Source organism: Erythrolamprus reginae, chromosome 3, assembly GCF_031021105.1.
Source record: "Erythrolamprus reginae isolate rEryReg1 chromosome 3, rEryReg1.hap1, whole genome shotgun sequence".
In the NCBI taxonomy this organism is placed as follows: Eukaryota; Metazoa; Chordata; class Lepidosauria; order Squamata; family Dipsadidae; genus Erythrolamprus; species Erythrolamprus reginae.
The window spans coordinates 43749285-43764041 of record NC_091952.1 but is presented as its reverse complement, the minus strand read 5'-3'; the positions used below and the strand labels follow the sequence as shown (position 1 = coordinate 43764041).

General features: G+C 41.5%; 1 protein-coding gene across 1 annotated transcript in view; it reads left to right on the top strand.

Moving 5' to 3' along the window:
- The window catches only part of LOC139165311 (E3 ubiquitin-protein ligase Rnf220-like), a 244700-nt gene extending 231665 nt beyond the window's left edge, over positions 1-13035 (top strand). Inside the window, exons 3-4 of the mRNA XM_070748509.1 lie at positions 8833-8952; positions 12905-13035. Coding sequence (XP_070604610.1) covers positions 8833-8952; positions 12905-13035 — 251 coding nt within the window. The remainder of the gene's footprint in view (positions 1-8832; positions 8953-12904) is intronic.
- Positions 13036-14757: the final 1722 nt, after the last annotated feature.

Here is a 14757-nt window from a genome sequence, read left to right as displayed (position 1 = left end):
TTCAATTTTGTCAATATCTTTTTGTAGGTGAGGTCTCCAGAACTGAACACAGTATTCCAAATGTGGTCTCACCAGCGCTCTATATAAGGGGATCACAATCTCCCTCTTCCTTCTTGTTATACCTCTAGCTATGCAGCCAAGCATCCTACTTGCTTTTCCTACTGCCTGACCACACTGCTCACCCATTTTGAGACTGTCAGAAATCACTACCCCTAAATCCTTCTCTTCTGAAGTTTTTGCTAACACAGAACTGCCAATGCAATACTCAGATTGAGGATTCCTTTTCCCCAAGTGCATTATTTTACATTTGGACACATTAAACTGCAGTTTCCATTGCTTTGACCATTTATCTAGTAAAGCTTTAAGCTATGGTTTGTTCATAAACAACGGATAAATATCAAAACAAACACTAAATATTTAGCATTTGGTACATTAAACCATGAATCACATCCAATCCTGAGTTGCATAAGACAGGGAGATCTAACGTCAATAGATCTCAAGGCTTACTTCCATGTTCCAATTTAGCCATCCCAAGGTTACTCAGGTTCTCGTACGGAGGGCTGCACTTCCAAAATACAAGACTCTACCATTCGACCTTTCATTGGCCCCCAGAACCTTCACCAAATTATTAGATGTAGTGGTGGCTCATCTCCGGGCAAGAGCTGTCAGACTGCAATGCTACCTGGACAACATATTAATCCAGTCCTCTCCGCTTCAGGCGGCGCAGTCCTGCAGGTCACTGTCGAAATCCTCCAGGAACATGGGTTCTTCATGAACATAGTCACAGTCACTCATGCCCTCATCACCTCGAGTCTCGACTACTGTAATGCTCTCCACATGGGGCTACCTTTGAAAAGTGTTCGGAAACTTCAGATCGAGCAGAATGCAGCTGCGAGAGCTATCATGGGCTTTCCCAAATATGCCCATGTCACACCAACACTCCGCAATCTGCATTGGTTGCCGATCAGTTTCCGGTCACAATTCAAAGTGTTGGTCATCACCTATAAAGCCCTTCATGGCACCGAACCAGGGTATCTACGAGACCGCCTTCTGCCGCATGAATCCCAGCGACCGGTTAGGTCCCACAGAGTGGGCCTTCTCCGGGTTCCGTCAACAAAACAATGTTGTTTGGCGGGGCCCAGGAGAAAAGCCTTCTCTGTGGCGGCCCCGGCCCTCTGGAACCAACTCCCCCCAGAGATTAGAATTGCCCCCACCCTCCTTGCCTTTTCGTAAGCTCCTTAAAATCCACCTCTGCCGTCAGGCATGGGGGAATTGAGATATTCTTTCCCCCTAGGCCTTTACAATTTATGCATGGTATGTTTGTTTGTAGGGATGTTTAGTTTTACAATAAGGGTTTTTTAGTTGTTTTAATATTGGATTTATATGATGTTGTTTATTACTATTGTTAGCCGCCCCGAGTCTACGAAGAGGGGTGGCATACAAATCCAATAAATAAATAAATAAAATAAATAGAGAAGAGCCATATGCAACCTACTACCAGTTTGAACCATGGGAGCGGAAGTCCACACTTCTTTAAAAAGTTGCTGAGATTGACAATCATTGGGCTAAACTATGAGATACATAACCACTGACTGTAATTTGGCTTTTTGGGTAAGCATAGAAAAGGAGTGAGGAGTTAGACCAGCACCATTGATTAAGTTTAGGTGGAAATCAGTAGAAGTCATAGTCAACTCAAAGGAATTTTACCTTTTAAAATCCAAACACAGCCAAAACGTTCATGTCATGCTTATTTAAATGTTGATCAATATGATCAAGTCTCCTGTCAACACATATCTTACAGGAAAACATTCTTTTCAACAGCAATCATAGTGAAAACATATTTTCAAGGCCTTTGTTTACGGAAATGCCAGTCTTCCATAGAAGCTCCCTTGGCAAATTTAGCAATAGCAACATCTGCTTTAACTGTTCCCACAGTTCTTCTTCACGGTTTTCTACACATTCCTTTACATTACTAAGGCCAGGACGTACATCAGATTCAAAGGCAAAATAGAATTTTGAAGCATGCAAGGGCGCAAATATATCAGTAACTCCATAAAATAATTTTTTTCATGGCTTAATGTGGCAGCAGTGTAGAGTGACTGTATGACTCCTGGAAAAGACAAAGGTATTTTAAAGAGTTTAAATAATACTATATTTGCAACCCAAAGTGGTTTTTCTTATTTTTGAAAATAGAGTGCTGCATAGCCTTAACTATCACTGTTTTCCATTGTATAAAAGACCCAGTTTGATGTAGTGGTTAAGGACCAGACTAGAAACTGGTAGAGCTCTAGTCCTGCCTTAGGCCTGAAGCCGACTGGATGATCTTTGGCCGGTCACTGTCTCTCAGCCCTAGGAAGCAGGCAATGGCCATTCACTTCTGAAAGCTTGCCAAAAAACAGCAGGGGTCCTTGGTGCATTCCAAGCTTGTTTGTTTTCTTTTAGACCACTGTTTCTCAACCTCAGCAGTTTGAAGATGTGGGGAATTCTGGGAATTGAAGTCCACACATCTTCAAACTGCCAAGGTTGAGAAACACTGTTTTAGACATTTCATTACCTAAAACTAAGTAACATCACCAGTGCTGGTAAGGAGTGTGGTAGTAAATCCCTAATTTCAACCCTGAGCTACAAATACAGTGGTACCTCTACTTAATGTTCTGTCGGACTCTCTGGTACACTCCTCCCAAAAATTCACAGGTACAAATTTCAGACACACACACGTTTGAAAATTCAAAACAATGTTCTTTATAATGAAAATTCACTTAAACCAAGCCCTCTTTTGGTATAGCAAAGAGCACTGGTCTCCAAACAAACTGGTAAGTTGTACAAGTCCCTTACCAGTTCTGTGATACTTAGCTTGCAGCTATGAGGCAATTCACAGTCCTTCTTCTTTCACAAAGTGAAACACACTTTGCTCTGGTTTAGTTTCAAAGCGGGGAAAAATAAGCACACAACAGGTCAAAGTCAGTAAAGCAGTCATGAAGCACAACGATCAGATAATCCTCCACAATGGCCAAACCCACAGGCTGCTATTTATAGCAGCCTCACTAATTACCACAGCCCCACCCAACCACAGGTGGCCTCATTTTCTTTGATAATAATAATCTCTCAGTTGTTGTTGCCTATGCATCGCTCTCCGCATGCGTGGCTGTATCATTAACTCTTGTTCTGAATCCAAGGAGGAGCTAGATAATTGATCTCCTTCTGAGCTGTCTGCCCCACTCCTCCCTGTCACTCATGTCTTCTTGGTCAGAGGAGCCTTCATCAGCAGATTCCACCGGGGGCAAAACAGGCCTGCAGCATGTGGATGTCTCCCCCACATCCACAGTCCTTGGGGCAGGAGCTGGGCCAGAGCTAACCACAACACCTAAGAGCTTAATTCGTTCTGTGACCAGGTTCTTAAGTAGAAAAGTTTGTAAATAGAAGCAATTTTTCCCATAGGAAACAATGTAAAAGCAAATAATGCGTGCAAACCCATTAGGAAAGAAAGAAAAGCTCAGAATTTGGGTGGGAGGAGGAGGAGGAGGAAGAAGAGGAGGAGGACAGTCACTGCCGAAGGAAGAAGGTGAGGTGAGGGGAATCAAAAAAATTCAAAACTTTAAGGGTTAAAAAAAAGGGGGGGGGGACTCTGAGGCAGCGAAGAGGAGCATGCGCCTTCCATACACCTGGTGTGTGGCTGCCTCCCGTACACTGCACCAGAGAGAGAAACCCAGATGGCTGCTGTGATATTTTATATTCATGTATCTATTCTGTGTATGTCACATATATTGTATTGTAAGTTCCTCTTAACTCATATTTTAATATTAAAAATCCATATTCTTTCCCAAAAGCTTGGAGAAGTTATTCCAAAGTCCCACAAACATGCATAGTCTCCACATATAAGAGCAGGTGCCTAGGTGTATAACTGCCCACTCGACTGGGAATACAGTACTGCCACCCTGACGGCATAGACTACTCAGGCTCCCATTGAGGATGTTTGCAGGGTGGCCACTTAGTTGTCTTTGTCTCCTTTTGTTACACACTACTGGTTGGATGCCTTCACATCCTTTGATAGGAGGCTATTGCAGAGGGTCAACAGGACTGGGGGATCTCTGGACTAAGAGATGCCCCCCCCAAACAGTAATCAGCTTTGGTACGTCCCAAGCTTTGAACTATCCCGCAACCAATCTAGAAAGGAGTGTTGATCTTACCTGAGTTGCACCTTCTGTGACAGTTGTGGGAGAGTTCAATACCTACCCTAGTGTTTTCCTGGTCTGGGCCTTCAGGGACATTGGGGAGTCACTTCCTTTCTCAGCTATGCCTTCATCGAATAACTGGGGAGAATGAGGAAGGGCGTGGCTAGAAAAATCTGTCTACGTAGTCTATGCTTTGGACTCTCCTGCAACCATCAGAGAAAGTGTGTCTCACATAAGACCAACGCTCCTTTTCTTTAGTTTTTGCTAATTTTTTCAGCACATCCCATTGTGGTTTGTCCAGTAAGCCTTATTGAAACCATGGCTTATATAGGTATGAATCCAGTTATTTTCAGACTTGTCCCACCAAAACATTCCACTGTATTCCATGCATACGTTTGAGCCTTCTAATTCTAATCTGGCCCTTTGCCCAGGAATATATTTTTGCCAAATGAATGTGCCCCTTCGGAGAAGCCTTCTCTGTGGTGGCCCCAACTCTCTGGAACCAGCTCCCTCCGGAGATTAGAACTGCCCCCACCATCCTTGCCTTTCGTAAACTCCTTAAAACCCACCTCTGCCCTCAGGCATGGGGGAATTGAGGTCCCCCCCCTGGGCCTATACAATTTATGTATGGTATGTTTGTGTGAATGTCTGTTTTAATAATGGGTTTTTTAAAAGTTTTTAAAATTTATTAGATTTGTTATGAATTGTTTCATTGTATGCTGTGAGCCGCCCCAAGTCTACGGAGAGGGGCGGCATACAAATCTAATAAACAAACAAACAAACAAATAAATAAATAAGCAAACAAACACACACAATAAATAAATAAATAATAAAAAACAAACAAACAAACAAACTTGCCTAGGTCCTTACCAATTAGCAACAGACCTTTCATTTATTAGCCACTAAAATAATATTTTCCAGCTTGAAAAAAATTGCAATGAGAATGAAACAAAGCCATCATAGAAAGCACCAACAATCCAATATATGAGGAATCTATTGAGGCTGTTGTTATATTTCCACGGGGAGGATTCACTGCATTGTTCACTATTTTGAGGACATTTTTCCAGCACCTTTCCCCAAAACCCAGGTCCTTTTATGTTTTCTCCACTTATTAGCACTACTGTAGTAAAGCAATCAAAGAGCAATAAGCCCAACATGACCCAGAAGCAACAGCAGGCATTTTTAGATATTTTTTTAAAAAGAAAAAAAAGTAATTAGTATTTACTTATTATGCACTTTAAAGCTTAGCAACGCGATGTGATCAGAGGAGGGAAGGGAGAAAAAAGAGAGACGCCCCTCGTTCACCCCTCCTCCCCCCCTCTCTCTTCATTAGTGGCCACAGCTGTGCATCCGGCCAATTACTTGAAAATAATAAGTACATTTTGCAGTAAATTAAATATTAATTAGTGCTTGGTGGATTGTTGTTTCTTTCTGAATGGGGGTGGGGAGAGCAAGAAAAAGGCAAGGGAGGATGCCTGAGCTACCTTGCAACTAACTGCTGGTATGTTGATAACACAAAGGTGGGAAAAATGACTAGTGGTGGGCTACTTCCAGTTCAGGATAAATGAAAAATATTTGCTTGTTTGTTTGTTGTATTTGCGCCTTGGGCAACTGCTGTCATGGCTTCGTTGCTTCTCGAGCAGCGAATGTTCTTTTTTAACTGATAACATCCAGAATCATCAGACGCCTCGTTGCTCCCGGCTCCTTTCTCACTGTTTCTGCTGGCTGCTATGTCTCACTGCCAATTTCTTGTGACGCTGCAGAAGTGCCAAGACCCGCTCAGCATCGGAAAGAATGGCATCGCACAGGCTGCAGGGACTGTGGCAACTGGAGAACAGCAAAATTGGTAGTGCCTTACTTTTGAAGTTTGGACTTAAAGGGCAGATAAGCAAGGCAAGACAAGTTTAAGTTGGCAAAAAGAATCCGAACCTCATATATAAACTGAATAAACAAAATCTCACAGCCAACCCCCATTCAGTAAAAGACCTTGGAATACTAATATCAAATGATCTAAGTGCCAAAGCCTACTGCAACACTATCGCCCAAAAGGCTTCTAGAGTTGTTAACCTGATCCTACGCAGCTTCTGCTCTGGCAATCTCACGCTACTCACCAGAGCCTACAAAACTTTTGCCAGACCCATCCTTGAATACAGTTCATCTGTCTGGAACCCATACCACATCTCGGACATCAACACCCTTGAAAATGTCCAAAGATACTTCACCAGAAAAGCCCTTCACTCCTCCACTCGAAACAGAATACCCTACGAAAGCAGATTATCAATCCTAGGTCTAGAAAGCGTAGAACTACGTCGCCTAAAACACAATCTAAGTATTGCCCACAAGATCATATGCTGCAATGTTCTACCTGTCAATGACTATTTCAGCTTCAATCGCAACAACACAAGAGCACGCAACAGATTCAAAGTTAATATTAACCGCTCCAAACTTGACTGTAAAAAATATGACTTCAGCAACCGAGTTGTCGAAGCATGGAACTCAATACCTAACTCAGTAGTGTCAACCCCTAACCCCAAACATTTTTCCCTTAGACTATCCACGATTGACCTCTCCAGGTTCCTTAGAGGTCAGTAAGGGGCGTGCATAAGTGCACCAGTGTGCCTTCCGTCCCCTGTCCAATTGTCTCTCCTTATCTCATTTATCTTTTCTTCCTTTCAAATATGTTCACCTACACTTTTATATCTTTTCTTCTATTCTTTTCTTTACTTATATTATTACATATCTTTCTCTTCAATGTGTATTATGTATTGGACAAAATAAATAAATAAAATAAAATAAAAATAAGTTTAATTGGATTTGTATGCTGTCCCTCTCCGAAGACTTGGGGCAGCTCACAGCATATATAGAAGACAAACAATACAGTAGATCCAATTAATACAATTAAAAAAACTTTAAAAATTCTAAAACACTTTAAAAACATCCATTAACAACTCACGATTGAGGCTATATCTAGGAACTTAAATGCAAATTCCTCTCTCAGTTAAATGGGGTTGGAAACGGAGATAAACGGTGTAGTTCAGCCAAAGTTGAGCATTTTACGTTTCTGGGATTCGAGACATTGTAGGAAGAAAGCCATGTTAGTCTATGGTAGCAAAACACGAGAGGGTGTCTGCTAATATCTTTTGGGACTAACAGATTTTATTGAAACTGCAGCTCACAAAAGCTTATAGTTTATGATAAATTTGGATAGTTGCAAAAAATGATTGAGTCAATAGGAAAATTAAGCATATTCGGAACAAGCTTTGATTAGAGCCAGTGGGATTTTAGATGCATTGGGTTTTTAACAAACCTAGTCAATCTTCTCTGGACTTTCATTAAGGTTCTTGGCTGATAAATAACATCCATGATAAGAAACCAAGACTGGTTGTAGGAAAAAAAATAACTGTACAAAAGAGAAACGAAACAAGCCAAGGTATCTCCGAGACCACCTTCTGCTGCACGAATCCCAGCGACCGGTTAGGTCCCACAGAGTTGGCCTTCTCCGGGTCCCGTCGACTAAACAATGTCGTTTGGCGGGACCCAGGGGAAGAGCCTTCTCTGTGGTGGCTCTGACCCTCTGGAACCAGCTCCCCCCAGAGATTAGGATTGCCCCCACCAGTGTTCCCTCTAATTTTTTTGGGGGGTGGGCGGAAAAGTATAGTGTCTGAGCGGCAGTCCCTTTGGGACTGGGCAGCACAGAAATAAACAAACAAACAAACAAACAAACAAACAAGCAAACAAATAAAAAACCCACCCTGTTTTGCCTCAGAGAATTTCAAATTAAAATACTGTACTGTGTGTCTATAACAGTGAGCTCATAATAGGGCAACTCTATCAATATCAAAATGCCACTTAAATAGTTGAGCTAGTTTCAAACTAGATTTTGATTTTCTTTCTCTCTTCCTTACTCCCATTCTTTTTCTTTCTCTTTTCCTTCCTCTCTTTTTTCTATCTGTTTCTCTCTCTTCCTCTCTTCCTCTCTCTCTCCTTCCCTCTCACTCTTTCCCTCTCGGCTTCTGGGCAGGTTTGGAAAACTCTGAGTTGATGATGATTTTTAAGTGAGCGATTGCTCACTGCTCAGCTTAGAGGGAACTATGGCCCCCACCCTCCTTGCCTTTTGTAAATTCCTTAAAATCCACCTCTGCCGTCATTGAACCATCTCCCCCTTGCCCATGTAGTTTTGGTGTGTGATTGATTGTGTGCTTCTTTTTTATATATTGGGGTTTCTTTTTTGGACTTTTTAACCTAAAACTGTAATTTAGATTGCTAGTATTAGATTTGTTACTATGTACTGTTTTTACCATTGTTGTGAACTGCCCCGAGTCTGCGGAGAGGGGCAGCATATAAATCCAATAAATCTAATCTAATCTAATATTTTACTCTTTTTCTCATCCCATTTAAGCACATGAAAGAACTATTATTATTATTATTATTATTATTATTATTATTATTATTATTATTAATTAGATTTGTATGCCGCCCCTCTCCGCAGACTATTAAATGGAGAAAGGCTGGATTTCTATTAACAAACCTTTGAGTGGCTATGATACAGTGATTCAGAGGATGGCTAGTCCAATTAAAGCCTAGTTAGGCATTTTTCAAATATGTACCTAGTTTCACAATATCCAAGCTGAGTTAATGTTAATGTCTTGTTTATGTCCAGGTGCCAGTGAAAGCACAGCTGGCCAATGTGAACCCTTTCAGGGTTTCAGTGTGTATCTTTTGTACTGGCAATCATTTATTTGTGCTTCATCTTGTGCAAGCTCTCCTTCCCCGCTGAGAAGTACGTAACACCAGGGACTCTTTGAAGACCTCTTCCTATAGAGGGCCACCAGCATCTTCTTTAAACATCTGCCTTTTTTCAAAACACGCTCTTGCACCTGAGATTTTTGTGTGTGTTTGTTATCACAAGTACTTTATTTGCATGTCTGCATGGCATTCCTTTTCAAAAGGATTCTATCATGCATATTTATACAGTAATACCTCGTCTTATGAACCTAATTGGTTCCCGGGGGAGGTTCGTAATACGAAAAGTTCGTAAGACGAAACATTGTTTCCCATAGGAAACAATGTAAAATCAATTAATCCGTGCAATGGAAAAAACCCCCGCAAAAAAACGCCGCTGCCCTGCTGTCACCTTTTAAAACAGCCGGGGGGCTTCTCGGCGGCCTCCTGAACGCCGAACCTGGAAGTTCGGGTTTGGCGTTTGGATTCAGGAGGATGCTGGGAAGCCCCCCGGCTGTTTTAAAAGGTGACAGCCGGGCGGCAGGGCTTCTCAGCGGCCTCCTGAACCCGAACTTTTAATGAACTTCTGGGTTCGGCGTTCAGGAGGCCGCCGAGAAGCCCTGCCGCCCGGCTGTCACCCTTTAAAACAGCCGGGGGGTTTCTCGGCGGCCTCCCGAATGCCGAACCCGGAAGTTCGGGTTTGACGTTCGGGTTCAGGAGGATGCTGGGAAGCCCCCCGGCTGTTTCAAAAAGCGACAGCCGGGCGGCGGGGCTTCTCGACGGTGGCGGCGGGTTCGTAAGAAGGAAAAAGTTCGTAAGAAGAGGCAAAAATTTTCTGAACCCCGGGTTCGTATCTCGGGTTGTTTGTAAGACGAGGGGTTCGTATCATGAGATACCACTGTATATAGATGCTTATAAAATTATATGCCATCATCTTTAAAATGGACATCTCCCTAGTACTGTAATGTGTTTTTCCTTATTATTGCTTTTATTGATGCCGTATGATCAGCACATAATGTACAGTAAGTGTTGCTTAGGAAAATAACCTTCATTATAGTAGGTGCCTATGTTTATGAAAGAGAGAGAAAAAACTACATTATACTACAGTGACTACGGGGGAAACTCGGTGTGTCTGATATGCTGTGTGTTATGGAAATAGTTGAATAATATCAGTGGTAAAGAGCAAGTTTCCAGTGTTTTGTTCCAAAACGGTATTCGTTGGAAGAGAATGAAGAGACCAAGGAACACAATTAAAATAAGTCACTAAAATAAGCGATTAAGTACTTTCTCTTCCGAAAACTTAAGTAGAGAATGATTATGTATCAGTTTTATTTCTATCTTAGCTCTTTAATGTGTTTACCCCTCTACATCTCTGGTGCATTTTTAAGTGTTAAAGTAGATTTCAGGGCACTTTCAAACTACCGGCATTTCTACTTTTTAGACCAGTGTGTTTCCGTCTGAGCCGGCTCAGCCTGAGAATTGAAGTCCACTTATCTTAACATTGTTTAGACTGAGAAACACTCTCCTAATCCTTCACAAAGCACTTTGAAACCAACAGTCGATTTGTTGGTATATTCAGTTCTCTGCCAATATCAGCATGCAGTGTTTTACACAATCGTTGTTTAACTTCTACATCTCCAGCTGGCCGGCACAAGAGTAAAATGTATGTGATGATGTAATATACCTGAACTATTATTAATAATAGAGGAACAAAGCCTACCACAGAGATTTTTTTCAATCCTTTTTTTCCTCCTGTACTTAACAACTATTTATTTGTTTGATTGTTTGTTTGTTCGATTTGTTTGTTTGTTTGTTTGTTTATTTGTTAGATTTTTTTTTTGCTCCCAATCCCGGTGGGACTCAGGGTGACTTAAAGCAATATAAAAAATACAGTACAATATAGAAAGAAGTCAAATATTAAATATTAAAACAATAAAAAAACCCATTATAAAAAACCACAAGGTAAGAACATAAGAAGAGCCAAGCCCATTGAGTCCAGCATTCTGTGTCACACAGTGGCCCACCAATTGTACATGGGGATCTTGAGCAGAAAGAGAAGGCAAGACCCTCCCTTTCCCCTGACCCCCAACAAATGGTACCCGAGGGAATCCTGCCTGCCTCAGCCAACATAGAGGCGGCACTTGGACATCTGTTCCAATAACCACTTGGCATCAGGTAAACAGTCCAATCAACATACATGCATACCACTCATACACAATTTGGCCATGACAAATGTAATATTCACGGCCCCCAGGCCTGCCGGCAAAGCCAGGTCTTCGCAGACTTTCGTAAAGCCAGCAGGATGGGAGCAGTACAAACATTGTGGGGGAGTTGGTTCCATAGAACTGGGGCGGCCACAGAGAAGGCCCTTCCTTGCGGTCCCACCAACCTGCATTGCTTAGTCGAGGGGACCTGCAGAAGGCTAATCCTGTGAGATCTTATTGGTCTCTGGCTTTTCTCTGGTGTTTATCAAAACAAATCTGAAAAACTGTAATGAAGGGAAGCTATCAGGAATATAGATTGTTCAAAATATAAATAAAACCATTGAGCTCCCAGCCCTGCTCCCAAATTCTCCATTGCTAACTGTAGCACCTGTTATCTATTATATTAAACAGTCTTTGTGATCTATGATGGTGGCATGATAGCATGCCAATAATTTTGCAGTTAGGTAGTATTCTCTGTAGTCCTAACTGTAGTTATATGTTGTTTTGATGGCTGAATTGAGGACTGATAGGACAAGTAAAGGATAGTAAATTTTAAGCAACGTATACATAAAAATACAAGCTCAGGAACACAGCACACAACCCAGAACTTCTGGGGGGTACAGCCAATGCTATATTTGAAGAAAGTATAATTGTTGTACATGGAAATAATGGTATGGTAGTAGTAAGAAATTCTTGATAGGTTTCCTGGGTTTGTCTGGTTATGCTGGTTTGTGATGACAACTACCGTACAGTATAAAATATTATTTTTTTTGTTCAGCCATAAATGTGAATTCTTCTTCATTAAAAAAATAATAATAAGACATCTCCTGAAAATAAGACGTAGCACATCTTTGGGAGCAAAAATTAATATAAGACGCTGTCTTATTTTCAGGGAAACAGGGTAGGTGACCTTGGGCCAAGCATTACCAATATAACCAGTGTCCCATCTCTATTGCTGAAATGATAAATTGACAGTGGAAAATAATATGTTCTCTCTGTAATTCTCTGGAGCTTTGCTTAAACTTCCTTCCTTCCTTCCTTCCTTCCTTCCTTCCTTCTCTTCCTCCCTCCCTCCCTCCTTCCTTCCTTCCTTCCTTCCTTCTCTTCCTCCCTCCCTCCCTCCCTCCTTCCTTCCTTCCTTCCTTCCTTCCTGTTTGAGATGCACTCAGCAATTGCTCAAGGTGAAATAAAGGCCTTTAGTTATGTTTGGCGAAAGGAAGGAGGGTGGCAATGTGGTCTGATCTTGTGATTAAACAAAGGGATTCAGCCAACATGTGTAAAATTAAGTGATCAAGAGTTGATTACAGAGTGCATTGATTGTGTACTGATGGATTAAACAGAGTTGTGCTCAGGATGCGATTTTCCAAGCAGGGGAGTGTGTGGGCAATTGACGTGTCGGCCAGAAGGACCTATCTTCTTTTAAGCTGTGCATTTTCTACATTCTCTGGATAAATCTGCAGAGAGGCCTCTGGAATTATAATCGATTACCTATTTCTCAAAGTCACTTAGGGGCCCTGAGCTACAAGCTAAAGTGCCGGCGCTGCTGCGAAGAAGCATTGGGTATGCGCTGACATGAGCGGAGGCAGACGACAGAGGGATATGTGGCATTGACCCTGCCTGCTGCAAGCTGATGAATCTATTTTCTTGTAGGAAATAGTTTTGACAGTTCAATATCTGTGTTTTCAGTATGTGTGCTCTCTCCTCCTTCTTGTCACACTAAGCTCGTGGGAGGTGGGAGTGGAATGTAGCGAAGGAATGGACAAGAGCCTATTGTGGACTTTGCCCCATTGTTGCTTCAAATTATAGAGCTCTCAGTATATCCCAAACTAGCTGACTGGCATACAAGTTCAAGGGCAGCCTCTGCCTGCAACGATGTCTTGGTGGAACAAAGTGAACTTGCTTTGGTCTTTTTGAAAGATGTCCTACGAGGGCAGTAGCAGAACTAAAATTCAAGGCATTTCTTTCTCATACTATTGTTCTTTCCATAAACATTGCTTGAATAGTAAATATTGCAAATACAAAGATACCTAACACAGAAGTCTGTAATGGCCCATTTGTGGCTACGTAGACATCCTAGGTTGAGTTATCTCATGACTCTGCCCCCAGGCTCTGCCATTCCTTCTCTTGCATGTTTATCCATGTGTTAGTTGATGGCTGGTTTGTCTGAATGCCAAGATTTCAGGAATTCTTTAACATTCTTTAAAATTGAGAGTCTTCGGAGAGGGGCGACATACAAATCTAATAAATTATTATTATTATTATTATTATTATTATTATTATTATTATTATTATTATTTAATTAATTAATTAAGCTTTGTGTAGGATGCTCACAGTGTCCCAGTTGAAACTATGGTTGAGCTTGTCAATAGGTTGTGGGCGTAAGTCTTCATGTCTTCTGGTTACTAATTAGTGTTCATAAATTTCCTCTATTAATCTTTTGCCTGCCTGTCTTACATAGTGGCGATTGCAACCCTTACACTGCATGTTGTGTTCTACTCTGTTATGCTGAATTTCTGTTAATCAACTTTCTCCACCATTTCCTTGCATTTTTCATAGCATTTTTGATGAGTAAACTAGACAATCTAGTAATAATTATAATTAGCCTGCCTGCCTGTAGCCCTGTTATTGTGGAAGTTCAGTTCAGTTCTGGAGACCTCACCTACAAAAAGATATTGATAAAATTGAACGGGTCCAAAGAAGAGCTACAAAAATGGTATCAGGAAAGAATTAATTAACTCGATCTGTATAGTCTGGAGGACAGAAGGGAAAGGGGGGACATGTGTTAGCAAAAACTTCAAAAGAGAAGGATTTAGGGGTAGTGATTTATGACAGTCTCAAAATGGGTGAGCAGTGTGGTCGGGCGGTAGGAAAAGCAAGTAGGATGCTTGGCTGCAGAGCTAGAGGTATAACAAGCAGGAAGAGGGAGATTATGATCCCGCTACATAGAGCGCTGGTGAGACCACATTTGGAATACTGTGTTCAGTTCTGGAGACCTCACCTACAAAAAGATATTGACAAAATTGAACGGGTCCAAAGACGGGCTACAAGAATGGTGGAAGATCTTAAGCATAAAACGTATCAGGAAAGACTTAATGAACTCAATCTGTATAGTCTGGAGGACAGAAGGAAAAGGGGGGACATGATCGAAACATTTAAATATGTTAAAAGTTTAAATAAGGTTCAGGAGGGAAGTGTTTTTAATAGGAAAGTGAACCCAAGAACAAGGGGGCACAATCTGAGGTTAGCTGGGGGGAAATCAGAAGCAACGTGAGAAAATGTTATTTGACTGAAAGAGTAGTAGATGCTTGGAACAAACTTTCAGCAGACATGGTTGGTAAATCCACAGTAACTGAATTTAAACATGCCTGGGATAAACATATATCCATCCTAAGATAAAATACAGGAAATAATATAAGGGCAGATTAGATGGACCATGAGGTCTTTTTCTGCCATCAATCTTCTATGTTTCTATGTTTCCCATCCATGGACTAAAAAAATCCAACCCTGCTTAGTTTTTGAATTCTGATAAAATCAGCCACTACAAGGATGATCCTCCCAGATCTAGAACTATGTTTATCCAATCAGAGAGAGAGAGAACAAGAAAGTGCTGGGGATGGGGGATCTATTGTTTATTTTCCATCTAGAAGCATTTGACATTA